The sequence below is a fragment of the Apus apus genome, chromosome 4 (assembly GCF_020740795.1).
Source record: "Apus apus isolate bApuApu2 chromosome 4, bApuApu2.pri.cur, whole genome shotgun sequence".
NCBI classification, from domain to species: domain Eukaryota; kingdom Metazoa; phylum Chordata; class Aves; order Apodiformes; family Apodidae; genus Apus; species Apus apus.
In genome coordinates, this window is record NC_067285.1 from 61,687,670 (window position 1) to 61,707,170 (window position 19,501).

The 19,501-nt window shown below is 40.1% G+C and overlaps 1 protein-coding gene across 1 annotated transcript in view; it reads left to right on the plus strand.

The window, feature by feature from the left end:
• Positions 1-19,501, plus strand: part of COL25A1 (collagen type XXV alpha 1 chain) — a 322,787-nt gene that overhangs the window by 220,851 nt on the left and 82,435 nt on the right. The window contains exons 8-10 of the mRNA XM_051616887.1: positions 6,394-6,465; positions 7,332-7,439; positions 11,305-11,340. Coding sequence (XP_051472847.1) covers positions 6,394-6,465; positions 7,332-7,439; positions 11,305-11,340 — 216 coding nt within the window. The remainder of the gene's footprint in view (positions 1-6,393; positions 6,466-7,331; positions 7,440-11,304; positions 11,341-19,501) is intronic.

A 19,501-nucleotide genomic window follows, 5' to 3' on the forward strand; every position in this document is an offset into this window, starting at 1 on the left:
ACTCAGACTTGAGATGTGCCTCCTTTCAGAGTTCACAGTAGCATCCTTTTGGCTCTGGATGATTCTCTAGGGCCAAGCTATGCCTTTGATCTTCAGCTCCTGAGGTTCCGCTGGGGAATGCAGAACAGCTGTGACACTCCAAAGAGAGTGTCACATACCTGCTCCCAAGACAAGGATGTTGTCATTCCTAAGAGTGAGGCAGTGCATGTCTTCACTCACCACCAGTTGGTTTGAATGTTGCCCCTTTTTAGTAATGCCAGAGGAATGGTGAGGAAGGAAGTCTCTGTACATCCTGTTCCTTTTTCTACAGCCCTGTCCTGTGACTGAGAAAACATCATGTAGACTCAGACTGCAGCTGTCCCACAGAAGTGCTGCAATACTGGATTGCTTGAGTTAGACCTATTTGACCAAAACCAACTCTTTAAGAATATTTCATCCAGTCCTGATAAATATAGAAGTGGTTTGAACCACTCACCTGATTCGCATAACTGCAGTGGTTATAAAATTTGAAGAAAAGAATAAGCCAGAACAGAAGATTTTTCTGTGAGAAACAGCTTGGTTTTGGGCAGGACAAACACATCTTGAAATTAACTGGATGCTACCACCAGCTTTAGTGAGAGTACTTAGGTCTGCCTTCAGGAAGGATATTTTGTGTAGGTCAGATGGTGATCACTCATCAGAGCTTGTGTGGAAAACATATTTGCCTCACTGAAAAGTCATCTAATACTAGCACCAAAATAGACAAGTGCTGGCTTTTTCCAGCTTTGTTCATTTTGAGTGCAGTGTCAGGTAGAGTTCACTGTGAAAATATTCAGGCCATTATAGAAAATAACACATTTACAATGATCCATTTGCACTAGTTCTTAGACACTACGTTTTTATTATTTTAATACAAAGTCTAAATTGTTACATAATGTATTCAAATTAAAACACTTTCCTGAATGATTGCCTAAGTGAAAAGAAATTCCAGGGTCCTTGTCTTCTTGTGGTGCAGTTTTAGTTAGCAGATTTGCTGATGGAGAAAGCAGCAGTTATGATAAAAGGGATTGTATAAAGGAGCTCCTGCTGAGAGTCCATGGCACCATACAGGGCGATACTGAACACTGTATCCCCAAGAGCAGGTATAATAATTAGCTGCAGGACTGGCACTCCCTCTGAGGGATTAATTGGAACTGCAGGTGGTGTTAGGGGAAGGTAAAGCAGCCATAAAGAGTGTCAGGATCACTCTGGCCTGAAGCCTGTGTGATTTGATGTGAAATAGCAGCAGCTGGCTGTAACCTTAGGAAGTGCAAGTGAACAGCAGGTGGTAATTCCTGTCTCATTTACCATGTCTTCACAGGAACATGTAATCTTGTGCAGCTTGGGTTTATTGGCAGGTCAGAAGGAAAATCCGAAGGAGGACTGTGACATTTACTGCACTAAGCAAATGCAATAGTTAAGATGAAGTGTACGCAGCATAGTGTAAAACCAGTAATGCTATAGATTAATGTTACTATATTTGCCATACAACAACATTATAATGACCTTATAATATTGATCTTGTGCAGAAAAAGCTGAATGTACTGTGAAAAATCTAGGACTGCTAGTCTGAGTTACATCTTTGAAGGCTTCTATGGATGTAACAGGAGAACCATTTCATCTGAGTAAAAAATGAGAATGATATGATGTTCTGCCATCCTTCAGTTTTCTCAGTAGCTATTGTATGGGGACAAGTAGGCTTTATCTAATTTTCCAGGTAGGTAAGCAGGACACTGTGTTATGTGGTCACATGCCTGTTAGCCTCCACCAAGCATCATGTTTTGCTTTGCATTTGTGCAAAAACTGCTGCAAGGCATGCAAGAAATGTGCTAATGTAGAAATTGCAATCAGCTAGCATTTCAGGGTGAGCTTGAGCTGCTGTCAGCAGAGGAATTTAGTAGGCCAGTGGTCGCTGTTGATCACTGTAGTGTTTTGTATTTTCTGGGGGCCTCCCAGGGTGTAAAACAAGAGCCCCTCCTATGTGCAGTTCAAGAATCAAACCAAATAAAGAGAAAATTGAGTAACTTTGGAGCCATCGTTGAGAACAGCTTTAGATAGAGAAAAAATAAAACAGATCTAGGGGATATTTGCAGCTATATTTATAGCAGAGTGACAGGAAAGGAAGAGAACTCATTTGTGGGAAGGATAGCTCTTTTTATGCCTTTTTAGAAGCTCATTGTGTGCCAAGATTATCTTTCATGGATGCCAGAAGATGCAATGCCTTCTAAAGCCTCCCACACATGCAAAAACTATGCAACCCATTATAGTTTTCTTTGCTGGGATCCATTTAATATTCCAGTGTTTCTGCCTTTCTCCAAATACATGTTACATATGGGGAGATGACCAAGCTGGCACCAATTGACAGCCGGTTGAACATGAGCCAGCCGTGTGCCCAGGTGGCCCGGAAGGCCAAAGGCATCCTGGCTTGTATCAGGAATCGTGTGGCCAGCAGGACTAGGGATGTGATTCTTCCCCTGTACTCGGCAGTGGTGAAGCCTCACCTTGAGTTCTGTGTGCAGTTCTGGGCCCCTCACTTCAAGAAGGATATTGAGGTGCTGGAGCAGGTCCAACAGGGAGCAGGGCAACAAGGTTGGTGAAGGAACTAGAGGGAAAGTTGTATAGGGGTAGGCTGAGGGAGCTGGGGTTGCTTAGCCTGGAGAAGAGGAGACTCAGGGGGGACTTACCATTCTCTACAACTGCCTGAAGGGAGGCTGTAGTCAGGTGGGGGCTGGGCTCTTCTCCCAGACAGCTGGTGACAGGACAAGAGGGCATCATGGCCTGAAGCTACTCCAGGAGAGATTTAGTTGGATATTAGGAAACACTTCCTCATGGAAAGGGTGATCAGACATTGGAATGGACTGCCGAGGGAGGTGGTGGAGTCATAATCCCTGGAGGTGTGTAAGGAAAGACTGGATGTGGCACTTAGTGCCATGGTCTAGCCGATGTGGTGGTGTTAGGTCATAGGTGGGACTTGATGATCTGGGAGGTGTTTTCCAGCCTCAGTAATTCTGTGGTTCTGTGATTATGTCTGAGATGATGCCTGCTTTGGGCAAAGGGAAGAAAGCTTTGTCCTGCTGGGGAGTAAGCTGAAATAAACTGCTGGTGAAAGAACAGGATTGACCCCTTTTCACATGTGTTGTTTACATAGGCAGAGAACAGCAGTACAGATAGATACTCTTGAACACATCTGTGTGAATTTGGGAGGCATTGAAACTGCTGGGGCTGGATTGTGAAGGGTTCTATGCAAATGTTTTTGTGTGGAGCTACACAAAATTTTTCAAAATTCCTTCGTTTCATTTCCAAGAAAAAAAAACAACCAACACAACTTCCATGGCAAACCGATGTATTTTCCAATTAAGCTTCTTTCTTAATTAATTCTCATCTCTCCTGCATGTTTAAGATGAAATAAATCAAACCTGGTAGGTCTTGAGTTACCACTTTTCAAAATGTCCAATTGCAAATATGCTATGCTTAGAGATAACTGAAAATTACTATGCTGTAACCCTAAAGGCTGATGAATAAAAATGAAGTTGTTAAAAGATTTTCTGTTTATCCCTTTTTCAATAACTGAGATTTACAGTTTATTACTTGCTACTCAGATCTTAGTTCTTTTGTAGGTTTCTTATTTGTACTCATTTCCATTACACGGTGATTGTACTTTTATCTAGATGAGGAATGGACCATGTGCACAGCAGGGCTAATGAGTCACAGATGTAAAGATTTTGGCACATTACCATCTAATAACTTCTTTAACTTATATTCCATAATAAGATAAATGCAAATTTGATACATATGTTTTCTAAATGATGTATCGTTCCAGTCTTAGCGGTGTCTCAGGAGTGAGTTTCTTTAACTGTTCGGAGTTTTGGCCTTTTTTGGTTTTGTTTTCTCTTTATTTGTTTCTAAAGAGGAGATTTCAGGTCACCAAGCAATGCAGTTAGCCACACCACAGTTCATCAAAATGATGTGGGAATGCTGGCAAAACTGCCACTTGCTTTATGGGATCCACATACAGTCTCAGTTTCCTCATCTTACGGGTGTGTATCAGAAATAAAGCTCCTTAACTGCAACACAAAGTTGCTAATGGAGGACATGCACGCATCAGAAAGTTACTCTGCTTCTTTTTGTAAAGACCAGTGAGGTCTTTGTGATCCAGAGGATCTCTGATGTGATTGTATGTGGAGATGAATAGAGCAAACATTTGCCATGTTGAAAGAATTGCTCCATCTGGGAGACCTGGCAGGCTGCTGTTGTTGCCTGCTGACACTTTCCACCAGGCCAGCCAGGCTGCAAAGGGCTCGTGCCCTGTGGCAATGTAGGTTGCCCCATAGGGCCTTCATGCAGAACCTCTTGGAAGCCATTTTGTCTGGCAGCCAGAGCACCTTCACTTTTGGAGGGGCCAAGCTGCACCCCTGCAGCCATACACAACAGGCCTCACAGACAGGATGTACCACCATCTCCACCCCGTAGAGGTGCCATGTATGTGTGAATGCATGTAGGGAGCTTAGAGTTACCAGACTGTTTTATTCTGTGTTCCTCAACCTGCTGTCTCCTGACCACTGAAGAAGCCTCTGCTTCAGTGTGCTATGCTAAAGGAAAGGACTTAGGGATTTCTTTCTTTAGGAGTTCACAGTTAAACTATAAGGTTTCAGCTTTATCAGAAGGTTTAATTTGCACCCTACAAGGTAGCACAAGAAAGGCATTGAGCTGAGAGCAAAATTCACCCCTTGTATTGTCACAGCAGGTCATGATTACCACACTTTTCTGCACTAGTACAGTGTAAGTTCTGCACATGTTGATAGAGTAGGATATAAAAAATGATATGTAGCATACAGCACTTTAGGGGAAAAATTTTGCCTGGGATAAGAAAATGTATGTCTTGAAAACGTTGACCTTGGCCATTCTGGACTACCCAAGATCTAGCAGTAGATTGTTGTTCAGTGTTTATAATTGTGTATGTATTATCAGTTTATGTGCTGAATGTCATATGTTAAACAGAACATGAGAAGCAGATTATTAGTTATACAAAGCATTTCAAAATTCATTGACACTGCCATCAAGTTCTGGAGCAATTCAAAGTCAAAGCTTTCTGTGTAGCACTCTTGCAGTGCTGTAGCACATTTTAATTGGAAATGGCTTAGTCATCCACTGGCTGATAGTCTAACAACTGTCAGATGATCAGAATTTACTGTAATTTTAAGGAAAGTCACCACTGTGGGACTGCATCTTCTAAATGCTCTTGATATTCTTGTTGTAAAGTAACAACCTGCATCTGCAGTGTAGTGCAAACCTGTTTCTGTTTCCCATATGACAGAGAGGCTGTTTCCTGTTGGTAGGCAATGTGAGGTAAACTAAACATAGTGTTTGTTCAGTTTGTCTGTTAGTAAATTGTCTCTGTGATGTTTGTGTTGTGTTGTTTCGGTACCATGTTGTGCTGTGTCCGTAGGGGCTGCCAGGCTTCCCCACAGTTGCTGCTCTGCACAGTAATCAGATCCTCACCGTCAAGGTTTGTGGCTGAGATGTACCTGTTCAGTCAGGTCTCTCTGTATCAGCATACAAGTGCCCATGAAAAACTGGTTTTGCCATGGGGTACCAATGAGTCCTTATAGTGGACAAGCCTCCCTGCCTTTGCGTTTATGTACGTGTTCCTTATGCAAAGCATTGGATGAAATCTATAACTTTTTACAGTGTTACCCAGGCAGCACCCATGTTCTTTGTGATTTTGGGCAGTATTTTATTTTCAGATGAGATTTTTCTGTATCTCTACTTCCCTAAGGAACACAGGAGTGTGGAAAATGTCAGTGAACTCTATACTGGTCGCATACAGAGTCTGCTATTTGTGTTAGATATCAGAGGTTTCATCAGTACATAAAGATTTTTTCAAAGCGCATTTGCAAATTAAACAGGAAGGATTGAAGCAATCTGGTCAAGCTGCAACTCCAGCCCTTATTAAAATAACACCATTCTTCGTGGCACAGTATGCTGGTTGGAAAATCTGACTGAAAGTTGAACTGGTGCTTTGTCTCTGGAAGCTTTGCTGAGAGAACGGCATATAAAAATACAGATTTTGAGAGCCCAGGTAATGAAAAAATTAATACAGGTGAAGAATTGTCACAGAAAATGTGGGGAGAAAAAAGTTCCACAGTAAATTAATTGTATTTGATTAATTCATAAAGTGGTATGTCTTGTACATTGGAGGTCAATTTCTTCAACAGAGAATGCACAGTTTCTTTCAGGCAGAAGCACCAGTTAATATTATTTTAGCTATTACAAAGCTAATTAATATGTCTTTATTTCTTTCTCGGGCCTTCTGATGTCTATTCTTCAATTTTCTCATCTCTGATCTTCAACCTTTGACCTCACCTGCCTGATCAGATGGTGTTCCCTAAAATCAATCATGGGTTTCTCTCTGCTGATCAGCAGCTCATTAAACGCCGCCTCATTAAGGTAGTGCTTCATCTCACTGGAATCTGGTTCTTCTTTACATTCAGTTTACTCTTTGCTGTACCTTTTTGTCAGATGCTTTCTTATATCAGGTGATTTGAAAATGTTTTGGAACGAAGCAACTGTTAATGATATTAACAATTAAAAGGTTATGGGTAGCTTTGCTAACTGATCCATGTTTAAGGTGCATCCATTTTTTTTCAGTGATTTGCAGTGATAATGAAATAACTTGAGCACTGTTCTTTGGTGTCTTTGTTTTAAAGGGAAGCTAATATGTTTTACCTTGAAATTTGGCTTTTACAAATTTATAGTTACAAATTGTTAAGGGACTTAGCTAATTGTCACTGTAAAACAGCTCCCTAAAACAGATGAAAAACTATGTACAACTTTGTGGAAAAGAAGTTATTTTCCATGCTCATTTTTTAAATCTATCCATGCAACATTGATGGGCTTGGTAAGTCACTGTGCAAACTATGTATTCTCACAACTTTTTTTTTTTTTTTATCTCAGTTTTGTTATTATTATGTCAATCATTAAGCAAACAGCTACTTATTGAAAACAGTTACTTGCTCTGAATAAATGGACAAGTAAAATACTGCAAAGCTACCCCAAATTTTGACTTACGTCCTGTGCTAGGACAAGCAGTTCAGAATTTGAACCTTCTGCTCTGTGGCTGATTGCACTGGACTGATACAACCCCTGGACAAAGTCCAAGTGCAGTCTCTGCCATGAACAGTGAAGAAGCTGGTATCCAGCTCAGGGCCACTTCTTCTGGCCTGTCTTGCACTCCTTTGCGGTAAATCAATGTCCTTTTGTGTGATTTATGCCTCTGAAGCAAATTGCTGACAATTTTTTTGTTGTTGAATTAGGGGGACCAGGGACAGGCTGGACCCCCTGGGCCTCCAGGGCCACCAGGACCTAGAGGTCCCCCAGGAGATACTGGCAAAGATGGTCCTCGCGGGATGCCTGGTGTACCGGTGAGTAGGTCTGTTGCTGCCATTCCTCTCAAGTGTGTGGCAGCGCAGTTTCAAAGATGTTTTCTGAGGTAAGATTGGCAAGACATACGGAAGCTGGACCACAGACAAGATTTCATGGTTTACCTGAAGTCCCTCACACACCAAGCAAGTTCATAGCAGGGCCAGAAGTAACACCTAGGTTCCTCACCTCCCACCTCTGAAAGCTTCCCCACACATTCTAAAGTTTCTCAGTTGCTCCCTGATGTTTAATAGCTGCATGAGGAGGGTCTGCCCCACTCCACAAGAAGAAAACGTTTCTATTCAGAATTCAAGTCAAAACTGAATTTGAGACATCATGGCATGGTCAGGCTTGACTTCTTGCTTCTTAATGATTTGGCATTAAAAATCACGGAATCAAAGTAGCAAACTGCTAAATGCTGCCCAAAGTATGATCAAGTTTAGTGTCAGATTCTGCCGTCTTTACACAAGTAGAGTGGTACCATTTTCTTGAGCTTGTCCCCCATTTATCATTAGAATGATCAGGACAATGTAGTATATCACTTATTGTATGTTTTAGGCACAGGATCATACTCACCACCTTTGGCACTTCATAACTGGATAATTAAACACTTTTTAAGCAGGTGCATAAACACAGGTGTTTTTTTTTTTTATTTGCTTTCAGCAAAATACAAGTATGGTTTGGGTTTTATGTTTTGTAGGCTTCTTCAATTTCATTCTCTTGAAAGAAGAACCTCCCTTTTCATCATGAATGCCACTGTGTTATCAGTGTGGAAACAGAATTACAGACAGGGAAGACACTAAAAACTGAAAAAACATCATGTACAGTTGCACACACCCTCCTCCACCCCACCCCTGCCCCACCCCCCATGATAAGTAAAGATTGTGGCCGAGAGGATACATAGGGACATAGGGAACTAGCGAGGTGAGGACCAGCACTGGAAATAGGAACAGGGGTTTTGAAGAATAAGTGTAGCTCATTATGTGGGGCCAGGACAGGAAGGCATAAAATTTTCCTGCAGGGCCTTTTTAGGTGAAATCAAGAAGGAAAATATCTGTACTCCTCGTCTGGCCCTATTCAGCTTGCCTCATCTGAAATTGTATTAACTGTACAAATATGATGATAATGGTAAGGCTCTGCTATAATTTCCTGTGAAAATCCCGCAAGGCTTGGCAATTAAGGCCTGTGTTATACCAGGTTGCTTTTGTCATTTTTATTTTTCATGGATTTGGGTTTTGTTTTGGTGTTTTGCCACCATTGCCTTATAAGTTCTAGCTCAAGGTTTTCCAACGACATTAAAAGTCTCTTGCTCTCACAGTGATGCTTTACTTTGACCATCTACTCAATTCTTGTTAGTCCTGCAGTACATCAGGCTTTGGGCCTCATCTGGGCCTCTCTTGTGTTGCTTAATGTGGTAAAATTGACTGCGGTCAGCAGAGTTGCTTGTGGTTTGATGCAGTGAGAGTGAGACCGAAACCAGAATCTATATCTGACTGCAGTGATACCACTTTTATAATTCACATACAAGAGGCTAGGAGAATCAGCTGATGTTGCTGATTGCAACGTGACCGTGTGTTGCTTAGAGTTTAATGCTTCTTAGCAAAGGGAACATCAATGTTTCTCATAACAGGAAAGTAATGCATTTTATGCAATGAGGTCATTCAATTTTATAATAGTTCTGTAGTGCTTTTGACTTTAGATGGCAAGAGAGAGTTTCTTTTTATAGTTTCTTAAAGCTGTGGCTATCTTAAGCCCTATAGCATTATGGAAAATCAGCTCATAATACTGCGTTAGACTCGGATACAAACAAGTACTCTCAGAGAGAAACCATCCAGATTACTGACTGTTGTTACAATCCTGCTCCTTGCTACTGTCCTGTACCCACAGGTTAATGTTGCTGATCCTCAAAAGTTGTCTTCTTTTATGGCTATGTGATATACAGTCAAGCAGGAGAGCTGTAAAGAGAAAACTTAGCTGAGAGGTAGTGACAGCCTTGTATTTTTAAAAGACTTGCATAGACCTTTGAGCTAAAGACTTCAACAACAAAACGATAGCTGCAGCCTGTTACGAGAAGGGATGTTGCAGCATCACACATCTATAGGAGGCCAACCACCATTAGCAGGCAGTCATTTCCTCTTTTGCAGTGCTAGGCAAAGCAGGGCCTTCTCTTCCAGCCTGTCCTTCTCAAGCAAGGAGCTTTACAATCAGCAGGGCTGTAAGATGATATTTTGGGCCTTTTATTTCCTTTATGTCCATACACTTGCTGTGTATCCTGAGAAGTACAGGCAGCTAAGGTAGCAAGAAGCAGGGAGCAACTCCAGCAGCCATCATTACTTTTCTTCCAAAGAGCAGCAGGGTTGAGGAGCCACCTGTGAGCCCACATGTCTCCATCTGTGCCAACATGTCTCCATCTGTATCATCACCACCTTGCATCCCAGAAGTGTGCACCCTGTTACAGATACTTAAAGCTTCCAGATATGATAATGTATTGGTTTTTCAGGCAGAAAATCTTCAGAGCTGATGGGGTAGAAAAGTTAGGGAAATGCTGTTGGGCTTATTGTCAGCAGAGAGAGCACCAAGAGTAGGAATGTTAGAAAGGGTTGTGCAGCCTTCTGCCAAGCCTATCTTTGGATGCTATGAGAAGAACCTGTTGGTACGAGAACATACTTGCCTACAGATACCTAGAATAGGTGTGTTCCCTTTGCATCACAAAGACACCAGCATTAAGACTTTGAAATGTAAACACTTCCAAAAAGAAGTAAAATGAGAATGTGGTTGTTTTGCTGGTAAGAAGACAATAAAATATGATACAAACTCTTGAAATTGTTTCACCAACATTTCCCAACATTTTTGGGGATATCTTGATGCTTACTTCAGGCTGTGTGCTTGCTGCATACATAACAGGACTTCAGAGTAAGCTGAAATGTCCAACAAGCTGTGGTAATTAGCTCTCAGAAACCTTTGCCTGTGTGGTTTCTTTCTCCTGAGTATCTTGGTGTGTTTGCAGGTGCTACATGTTTCTGAATGCAATGTGCGTATACCCAGAGAAGCAGTTCTGATTCTTTTTGGTTGCCGAGAACAACTCTGATCAGTTTTTTGACAGATTTTTTTAATGACAAAGCTCCTAAAAAAGATCCTGCAGCTGTGCTGGTGCAACAGCACATGGACTGCCCTATCTGTTGGGTTTAAAAGGGAATGATCTATAAACAATATCACTGAAACAATATCAACTTTGGTTTTTCAATGACATTTTTATTGTCCCTACAGACAGTTGTATGTGTTTGTATGGAAAGGAAGGGGAGCAGATAGATTCTGACTTTATGTAGATCTATGCCCACAAAAAGACAATACATTGAAAGAATGATGAGTTACTGTTTTGAAAGCAAATCCAGGTATTTAATAGCCAAGTAACTATTACATGGGTTCAAAATACCAATATTCATGGGTTTATGGAACACGATGTTACAGTTTTAGCAATGGTGAGTTATGCCTGCTGGCTGAGGTGATCACACAGGGCAGTAATTTTGGAGTATGTAAACAGTGGGATTCAGCACATATGTGGAAATAATCTCTCTCTGTGTCCTTTAGCACCACTGAATATTATGTTTGGAACTGAGGGACAGAGTCAGGACACCAATACTTAATTGTTACCTCAATTAACTATGCCATTACACAATTGTGAAATAGTACTCTTAAAATGTATGAGATTTGGCCTACTAGTTAAAAAAAAAAAAAAAGTAATATATTTAATGCACAGTCAGCTGCCATACTTGTTTAAGAATGGAATTGTTACGATATTTTATTATTAGGTAGGAAACCAAATTAAATTTGTTAATGAAATTATTGACTCCTTGTTTTTATTTTAAGGGTGAGCCGGGAAAACCAGGAGAGCAGGGATTGACAGTAAGTACTCTTCCAGCTTTCTAAGAAACTGTAACAGATACATGACATATACACTTTTAAAAATTTGAAATCCCCAAAAGCTTTCTGTGTGTTTCCTAACCTTCCTTTGTCACAGACTATTTGAAGCCTCATTCGTGAAGAAAATGTGAGAAGGACAACATCCTTTTTTTACATTCAGTCGCCTGTCACATAAGGCCAACTTCTTTAAGCCTGCAGAAGCAGAGAGAAATAAAACAGCTAAGGGCACAGCAAAGCACAAAGGAACCAAGTCAGGTGTTACCAGTTCCTGGCTCACACTTGTCACTGTCTCTGAAGTTGATCTGTTTCCACCTTCAGACCACTGAGTAGCACAAGAGCCATCTAGTTGTTTTAAGGGCCGAAATGCCAGCTGTCTCTGTGGCAATAGCTCTGGCCCTTTGCCTGATGGAACAGTGAAGACATAGCACAGCATACTGAAACTCTCAGAATATTCTCTTCTGAAGTTTTGGGTTTTTTTCCTCTGTGTATGTGAGAATGTAACAGCCGAATGAATGCATTTTTTACAAATAATCAGATATGGGAGTAGATGTTTTCAGTTGCATCAGGAACTAATTAACCCTGTTCATTTGGAAGCAAATTAAAGCTCCACTGGATGTAAATCAACTTCAGCCACAGGGTAAGGCATCAGAAGTTTCTGCCTGTCACATATTCCCAGAACTGTGAAATATGCAGTGTTTTTTCTCCCTTCAGATCTCCCTAAACACTCATGGTCATTCTTGTTTTTATGAGACATGACAGAATTGGAGCCCGTGGCATGTGGTTTTGATTCCTGAATGCTTCTGAGGATGAAGATTATATGCTCAGCAATCAGTGTAGATGTGATCAGTATCTGTTTTAATTTATTAAGATTTAAACAGATAAGATATTTTACCTTGAAAAACTGCTAAACATTTTGAATTGACAAAATCAAATATGTTGGAAGAAAAGCCAAGATTCTGAGACTTAGAAATACCTGCTGTAATCAGTCAGCTGAAGTCCTGTACTGTTTCATTTGGAGATAATGGTTTAACAAAACCAAAATCAAAGCCTCCCAAAGGTACCACTTAGACTTTCAGTATGCTTCCAAGTTCTATTTTGTTCTGTCCTTTTGGTTTTTGAGAACCTGTTAATAATAGGTGCAATAGCTGGGAAAGGAGGTTTTTTGTCTGTTTTGGGGTTGTTTTTTTTATAATCTCCTATTTGACCTCTGGACAAAACTCTCTCAGATTCTACAACAGCGTCTTCCTGATTCAAGACCAGATCTTCAGGGCCACAGAATCCCTGAGGGCTTTTAAAGCAAAACATAGTCCATCACCTGTTCATCACCATGTTCAGAAGATTCCCACTGCTCTGAAGTAGCCATCAGTATTAAAGATGGTTACTACGAACTGCTACTGATCTACTTCTCTAAATGCAGGTGTGTTTAAGTGGGGAGAAAAGGTGTTTTAAAAATCAAATCACCAAGCTTGAGTTAGAGAAAGATCCCAGATTACATGAATTTCCAGCTCCAAATGCCTGCTCTGAAAGTCATTCTGATCGCTTAAATGTTAGATTGTGTATAGATCAAGTAAAAGCATCTGGGTATCAGGGAGGTAATTGATTTATTTTTATTCTTCTTGGTGCTTCTGACGTACTCTTTGTGCCAGCACAGATTTCTAGACTCTTCCCTGTGGAAAGAGCTACAGTTATTCAAGTGATGTGTAGCTGCTTCTGACATCTTCTGTCACGCTTTCTGCGCCTAGATATCTCTCTCTTTCCATGTTGAAAATTGAGACACTACTGCAGAAATGGCTGATTTCCCAAGGAGTAGGCTATAAAATCGTGTTGTCAGAGAAAATAAGTATAATTTCCTGTGGAGAACACAGGCCTTTGCCTACCTGAGCTTTCTTTTCTGCATTATCCACATACTCTCTTTTCAAAGTAAATGAAATTGAGATCTCTGCTGAGAGGAGCTTCTATGCTAATTCTAGAGGAATTCTTTTGTAAGGACTTGCCTTTGTTTCACACTGAGAATCTGAAGTCCAAGTTAACTTCCTGGTTTTTTGTCCTGATGAAACCAGAACTGTGAAGTTGATGGGTCTCATAAAGTACTAGTAATAGTCTTTGTCTCCCAGAGGTGTACTCTGATTGAGTTGTACTCTGGTTTCCTGCTTGCTCACGTTATCAAAGGCCCTTTCCAGTAAGAAGCAAGTACTGTGACATGTACTCTGGTTCTTCATCCAGGAGGGAGGCAGGGTGCAACCAAGGAGAGCAACAGATTCTTTGAAGCAGTCCTGAAGGTTTGGATGTATTTAGTGAAGGCTGTGGAAGCTGAAGGCTGTTTGTAACATATAGGATCACACTCTCATCAGCTTTAAATCCCTTGGCCCTGTTCAAGTCAAGAAGAGCTGCAAGCCTGACCTCTAGATTATAATAACAGGAATAGAAGCTTTTCTCTTTAAAAAGTATTCTTAACACTGGTATTTGGTAACATGCCTTGTTATTTCTAGATGAATGTACAGGTTATTGACAGAACTGGTAAACTCAGTTTCACCTGTAAACCAACCATGGCACAGCTTGACATTACTTAGTTTTGTTTTCTTTTCTTACAAGAGGTGGAATAGATTTCTTGAAGAGCACAAAATATTGAATAATGAGATAACAGTATTTTCCAACTTGTGTTTCAGAACATACCACAAACCTGTTACATACATTGAGCAACTTGTGACCAACCCAAACAATGTGTGCCTTCACTGCTAAAAAGTTGAAATAATTTTAATGCATTTGAAGTTCTGGGAATGTCCATGTTTTTCTTTCAGTGAATTAGGAAATCCAGTGGCTCTAGTGAAGACATATCAATTTACTGCAGCTGAGAATCTGCTCCCACGTTCCCCTCCATTTTTAATGAAGTCTTGTGTCAATAAAGAAAATGAAAATAATGTTTCAGATGATGTTGTGAGAGAGGGCAGTAATAACCTTTCTCCCTCTCAGGGGAGGTTTGCTTGGAGCATATACAGAGAATGATTGAGTTCTCTGGTGAGTTCTACTTTGAGAGCTCAACTTATCTTAGGTGCACGAGGGAAATTTGCCTTGAAGACAGGAAATGGTTTCTCTCTTATCCCATTTTCAGTGTATGTATGTGTGGTTTGGGGCAGGGTAATGAGAAGTTTAGGAAAGGTAATTGTTGCTTACAGGGGTCTCTCATTTCCTGACGAAAATCTTTCCATGTTAGCAGAGTGCCAATGTTCTTCTATTGCCCTTCCATCCTTGCAGTTGAGTTGTTGAGGAGAGCTACTTGAAATACTTATTTTGGTGCTAGACATTGCAGGAAGAATCTGTTTTCTCTTTGGGCCAAGAGAGATCAGTTTCTTTTTAAGTGAGATAGAGGCTTAGGTTTAGGTTAGAAAGGTGTGACTGTAGGTATCTTTAATGTTGGAAGGGAATGTAAGAATGACTTTTTAGTTGCTTGTTTCCATGGCACTTGGAAGCCCTGCAGACCTCCTTTCTACAAGAATTGAAAGTATCATTCCTCTGTGCAGAAAGAATTCAGAGGGAGGCTAAGCCGTGGGGTGACCAAAGGGCTTAAGTTTTGAAATGTTATGTGGAACTAGCAAAATTTATGCTCTGCAAGGGGAATGCCAGTAGTTTCCTTAGCTTTTCAACCTTTTCAGTTAAAATTGTGTCCTACCTCTCACAATTCATCCTTCTTCCCATGCCATTCATCTGTTCCTCCTGGTGATAAGGACTTAAATACCATGCAAGAGGTTTTCTTTTTTATCTTCTCATTTTCAGAATTAATAATAAATTATTTTGTGATTCTTGTCTAACCAAGAGCTAGGATTTCTGGTTGCAGATTATTCGTGAGAATTTAAAGTGAGTCAGTGATGGTCTGGAAGGATGACACTGATAGATGTTTTCAGATTCATAGACTGCAATAGGACAGGAGGTGTGTATAGGGTGGTTTTGTTTCTGATTTCCGTGTGGGACAGTTTTTGGTGTTTTTATGCTGAAAGTATTTTAAATGACTGCATAGTAAAAACATTAGAAAGATCGAAATTTGCAGTGTTTTCAGCTCTTTGGAAAAGAAGTAAATTTAAACGTGTTCAATGTATGAATCAACCACTTAATGTCAGTGAAAAAAACTCTGTGTTGTTTTATCCCCCAACATTGGCTTTAAAGACAGGTAAGTAGTTTTACAGATGTTTTGCGTGAACAGAACAGTCCAGAATAACCAGAGAATTCAGGTAAAGGTGTCTCTTTGCAAAAGAAATCTATACTATAATGATTAACCCGAATGCAAAATCCCTCTGCTTTAAGATACATTGTTTTCCAAACTAGTAGTTCTGTGTTTATACAGTCTTGCTGGGTATTTGTTCAAGAAAATAAGACCTAATGTTACTGCTTTTACTAGTTATTCAGAATGAGGATGTTCTTGCAAAGGATATTGCCATTTCTGTGAAAGACAGTGGAAAAACATAACTTTGCAGCTAAGTCTGCAAAATATCACATATTTAAAATGAATTAATATTAATTTTTCATCTCAGGTTAAAATGAACAAAATGAACTCACAGGGACCAGGCAGAACTGACTGGGAAGTGCTGCTGGCTTCAATTCAGGCTTTCAAGTCAATGGCCAATGCCAGATTCTCAGCTGGTGTGAATCTTCATAGCTCCTACGGGAAAACTATTAGTTGTGATTTTGTTTTCACTGGCCAGAGTTTTGCAACAGCCACCTTTGTTTCGTTCTGGTAGCTTGTTCATAGTGCATTTTATAAGGTGTTGTTCTTAAGCTGTTTAGCTGCAAAAGTTTACTAAGAACTGGCAGATTAAATGGGAATTCTCAGGCTGTGCCTCTCACAGCAATTTTTCTCCAGTATAATTGCATTGGCCTCAACTTGCAGGAAGTCTCAGGATTGGCATTTTGTAATCTCAGCACTTCAGTAATGGCTGCCACAACAATGACTAAACGAAGGGTGATAAGAAGCTCTGCCTGAGCACTAATTAATAGTTATTGCTGCTCTTTTCATCAATTAAGGTAGATAGCGTGGGAGGGGGTCATTTCTTAATCAGGAGTTATATGAGGTTTCCCATCATAGTTAATCTGTTCTGATAGCTGATCGTTCTTTTACCTATGTGATTCATCAGTACCAAAGCATTGCACATTTCAATGCTAGTCCTCTAGAAATTACAGTCTTTATGAAACACACCTCAACCATTCAGGAAGATATTTTCAGAATTACATTGTGTGTCCATTACACACAGAAAATAAGATCAGTGGGTAGAACACAGGCTCTGCTGAAATGCAGATGAATACTTTGCATGAAACCTGTGCTTTCCTCTTTGTGTACATCTGCTAGTTCAGGTTTCCTTCTTAAGTTCCTTATGCTGTTAAACTGGTAAGAAATTGGTTTGCGGGAGTAAGGAAGTGATCATCCCTCTGTACTCAGCACTAGTGAGGCCGCATCTTGAATCCTGTGTTCAGTTCTGGGCCCCTCACTACAAGAAGGACATTGAGGTGCTGGAGTGAGTCCAGAGAAGGGCAATGAAGCTGGTGAAGAGTCTGGAGACCAAGTCTTATGAGGAGTGTCTGAGGTAACTGGGATTTTTTGAGGCTGCAGTGAGACCTTATCGTTCTCTACAACTACCTGAGAGGAAGTTGTGGTGCGGTGGGGTTTGGTCTCTTCTCCCAAGTAACAAGTGATGGAACCTGAGGAACAGCCTCAAGTTGTGTAAGGGGAGGTTTAGCTTGGATGTTTGGAAAAATTTCTTCACTGAAAGCGTTGTCAGGCCCTCAAACAGGCTGCCCAGGGAATTGGTTGAGTCACCATATCTGAAGGTATTTAAAAGATGTGTAGATGTGGTGCTTAGGGACATAGTTTAGTGATGAACTAAATTTTAGTCCATTTAGTTATATGGTAGGCCTCATTGATCTTAAAGGTCTTTTCAAGCCTAAATGGTTTTATGATTCTATTACAAGTATTTAATGATTCTCAAAGGTACCAAAGGGGAAATATCTTTTCTCAGATACAGTCTTAAAACTTGTTACATAGGAAGCATGGAAGTTTGGATGTTTTAAAAAAAGGACTTTTTGTTTGTTTGTTTTTGCAAAGCTTTGGAGTAAGACAGCATTTGTATACCAGTGTGTTGGCACCATCGTGACGTATTCTACTGTATAACTTATTCAGTACACAAAACATTCACTTTTTCATTATATTTTTCTTAGGCATTTTCATTTGGTGTTTGTGTTTACTCTTCATAAGCTCTGATACCTTGTAAAACAAATCGTTACTGCTGCCCTAGACCTGAAAACTGAAAATGCTCAAACTTTCATACATGTATTTAAATGTTAAGCATCTGAGCCACTAATAGTTGAATACAAAAACACCTTGAGAGTCTGTTGCTAATGCATCACACTCTGAATCACTGTGCTTTGAAAATGCAACTTTAACCTTTACAAGGCAAAATTGTTTCCTGTTTTGCAGCTTGCTAAACTGCAAGGAACCAGAGCAAGCTTAAAAGGAAAATATATTTGTAACTTTAGGAGGGGGTCAGAAAGAATTGTGGACTCAGAGCATTTGTTCTAACTAGATTTAGATCAGTCTTTTCAGGTCTTTTTAAAATTTATCGCAGCTAGTTATTTGTCAGGAGCCAATTGAAATGTCCAAATTCTTTTGATCATACCTATGATGCCAAGGCTTGATATGATAAAAACTCTGAAGGTCTGTTGATTTCAGAAAACTGTGATTGAAGAGTGTTATCCATAGTGAAGATATTTTACCTTTTAAAAACACAGTTGCATAGAAGACTTCAATAAACAGTTGTTTATCCTTGGTCACCCAGTTTTCCAAGTGCTTAAGTGGCTCTCAAATAATCCTCCATTTCCAGAGAAACACAGATAGCAGTTGAATTTCTTTGGAGCGACATACTTTCTTTTTCCATCCTCCTATTTAGGAGCTATTTGAATGAGAGCCTAATTCAGCAAAGCCTTGCAATAGCTCATCATAGCTCCCTAGTTAGTTTACTCAATTGCACATGATGGCAAAGGGTTCTTTGGAAGTTTTCATGATATCTGGAACAGTGAGAACTATTTCAGATTTTTATCTCTCACAATCTCAGTTTAATTTTCTCAATTATTGTGTGGCAATTTAAAGAAAAGTAGCATCATTTTTAAAAATGCTAAGCAGTTTCTTCATTGAAACAGTTTTAAAGAACTTTCATTGGGATTTGTGACGCCTTTATGCTCTTTATAAAAGGAACTTTTTAACATTGGGCACCAACAGGGCCAGTATGCATACTATTGCAGCTGTTATAGAACAGTTGAAGAAAAAACAAAACAATCTAAGGAGCTGGTTGGAAACCTTCACATATTTCTTGCCTCTGCTCTTGTCTCAAGACCTACACAGAGATTTTGATTGCTAGTCTTACTCTCTGTTCATCATGTGGGCAACACAACACTCTCCTCAGTTCAGTAGAATAATCAAGGGGAAAAAATCCACATGGACAATACAGATTCTTCTAGAAGCTATCAATTATACCTCTGGAAATTAACTTAAGTCTTGGAGATTTTTTATTTTATCCCTTCATGTTCCTCTCTTTCCCCCAGGCTGTATTTACTTGCTTATTTCTACCTCTCCAGTGTGATTCTGTGCCCTGCTCAGAGACTGTAGGTAATTCATTGAAAAGAAGCACTTTACAGCAATTCTGGAATGTTTGACAGGTTTTTGAAGTTGTTTTCTGTTGGTAATTTAATTGTAGGTTTTCTCTTTAAGTGGCTGTAGGCAGGCTTATGTGGGAGAGGGATGGGAACCTCAGTGGATGAGCTGCTAAGTTTCCAGGAGCTTTGAGCTTCTTTCCCAATGGTAGGGATCAAAAATGTTCCTATTTAGCTGTGGTTTACAGTCTGAACATTCCAAGGATAAGAAGTACTTGTTGTCTTGTGCAAACTGTGAGATGTATCACTTCAGGTAAGTTTTCTTGGTTCATGGTTTTCTGAGCATACTGCTGAAGGGAGTCGTATTGTCGAGGACTGTTCTTGTTACCGAGCAGCATGATAGCTCAGTGGGCACGAGACACCAGAGCCATTTCCAGGCTCTGGAAAGTACTAGAATTGAATACTTCTAATTGTATAAAATATTTGATAAGTATCTTCTGCTTCTGTTCTCTGA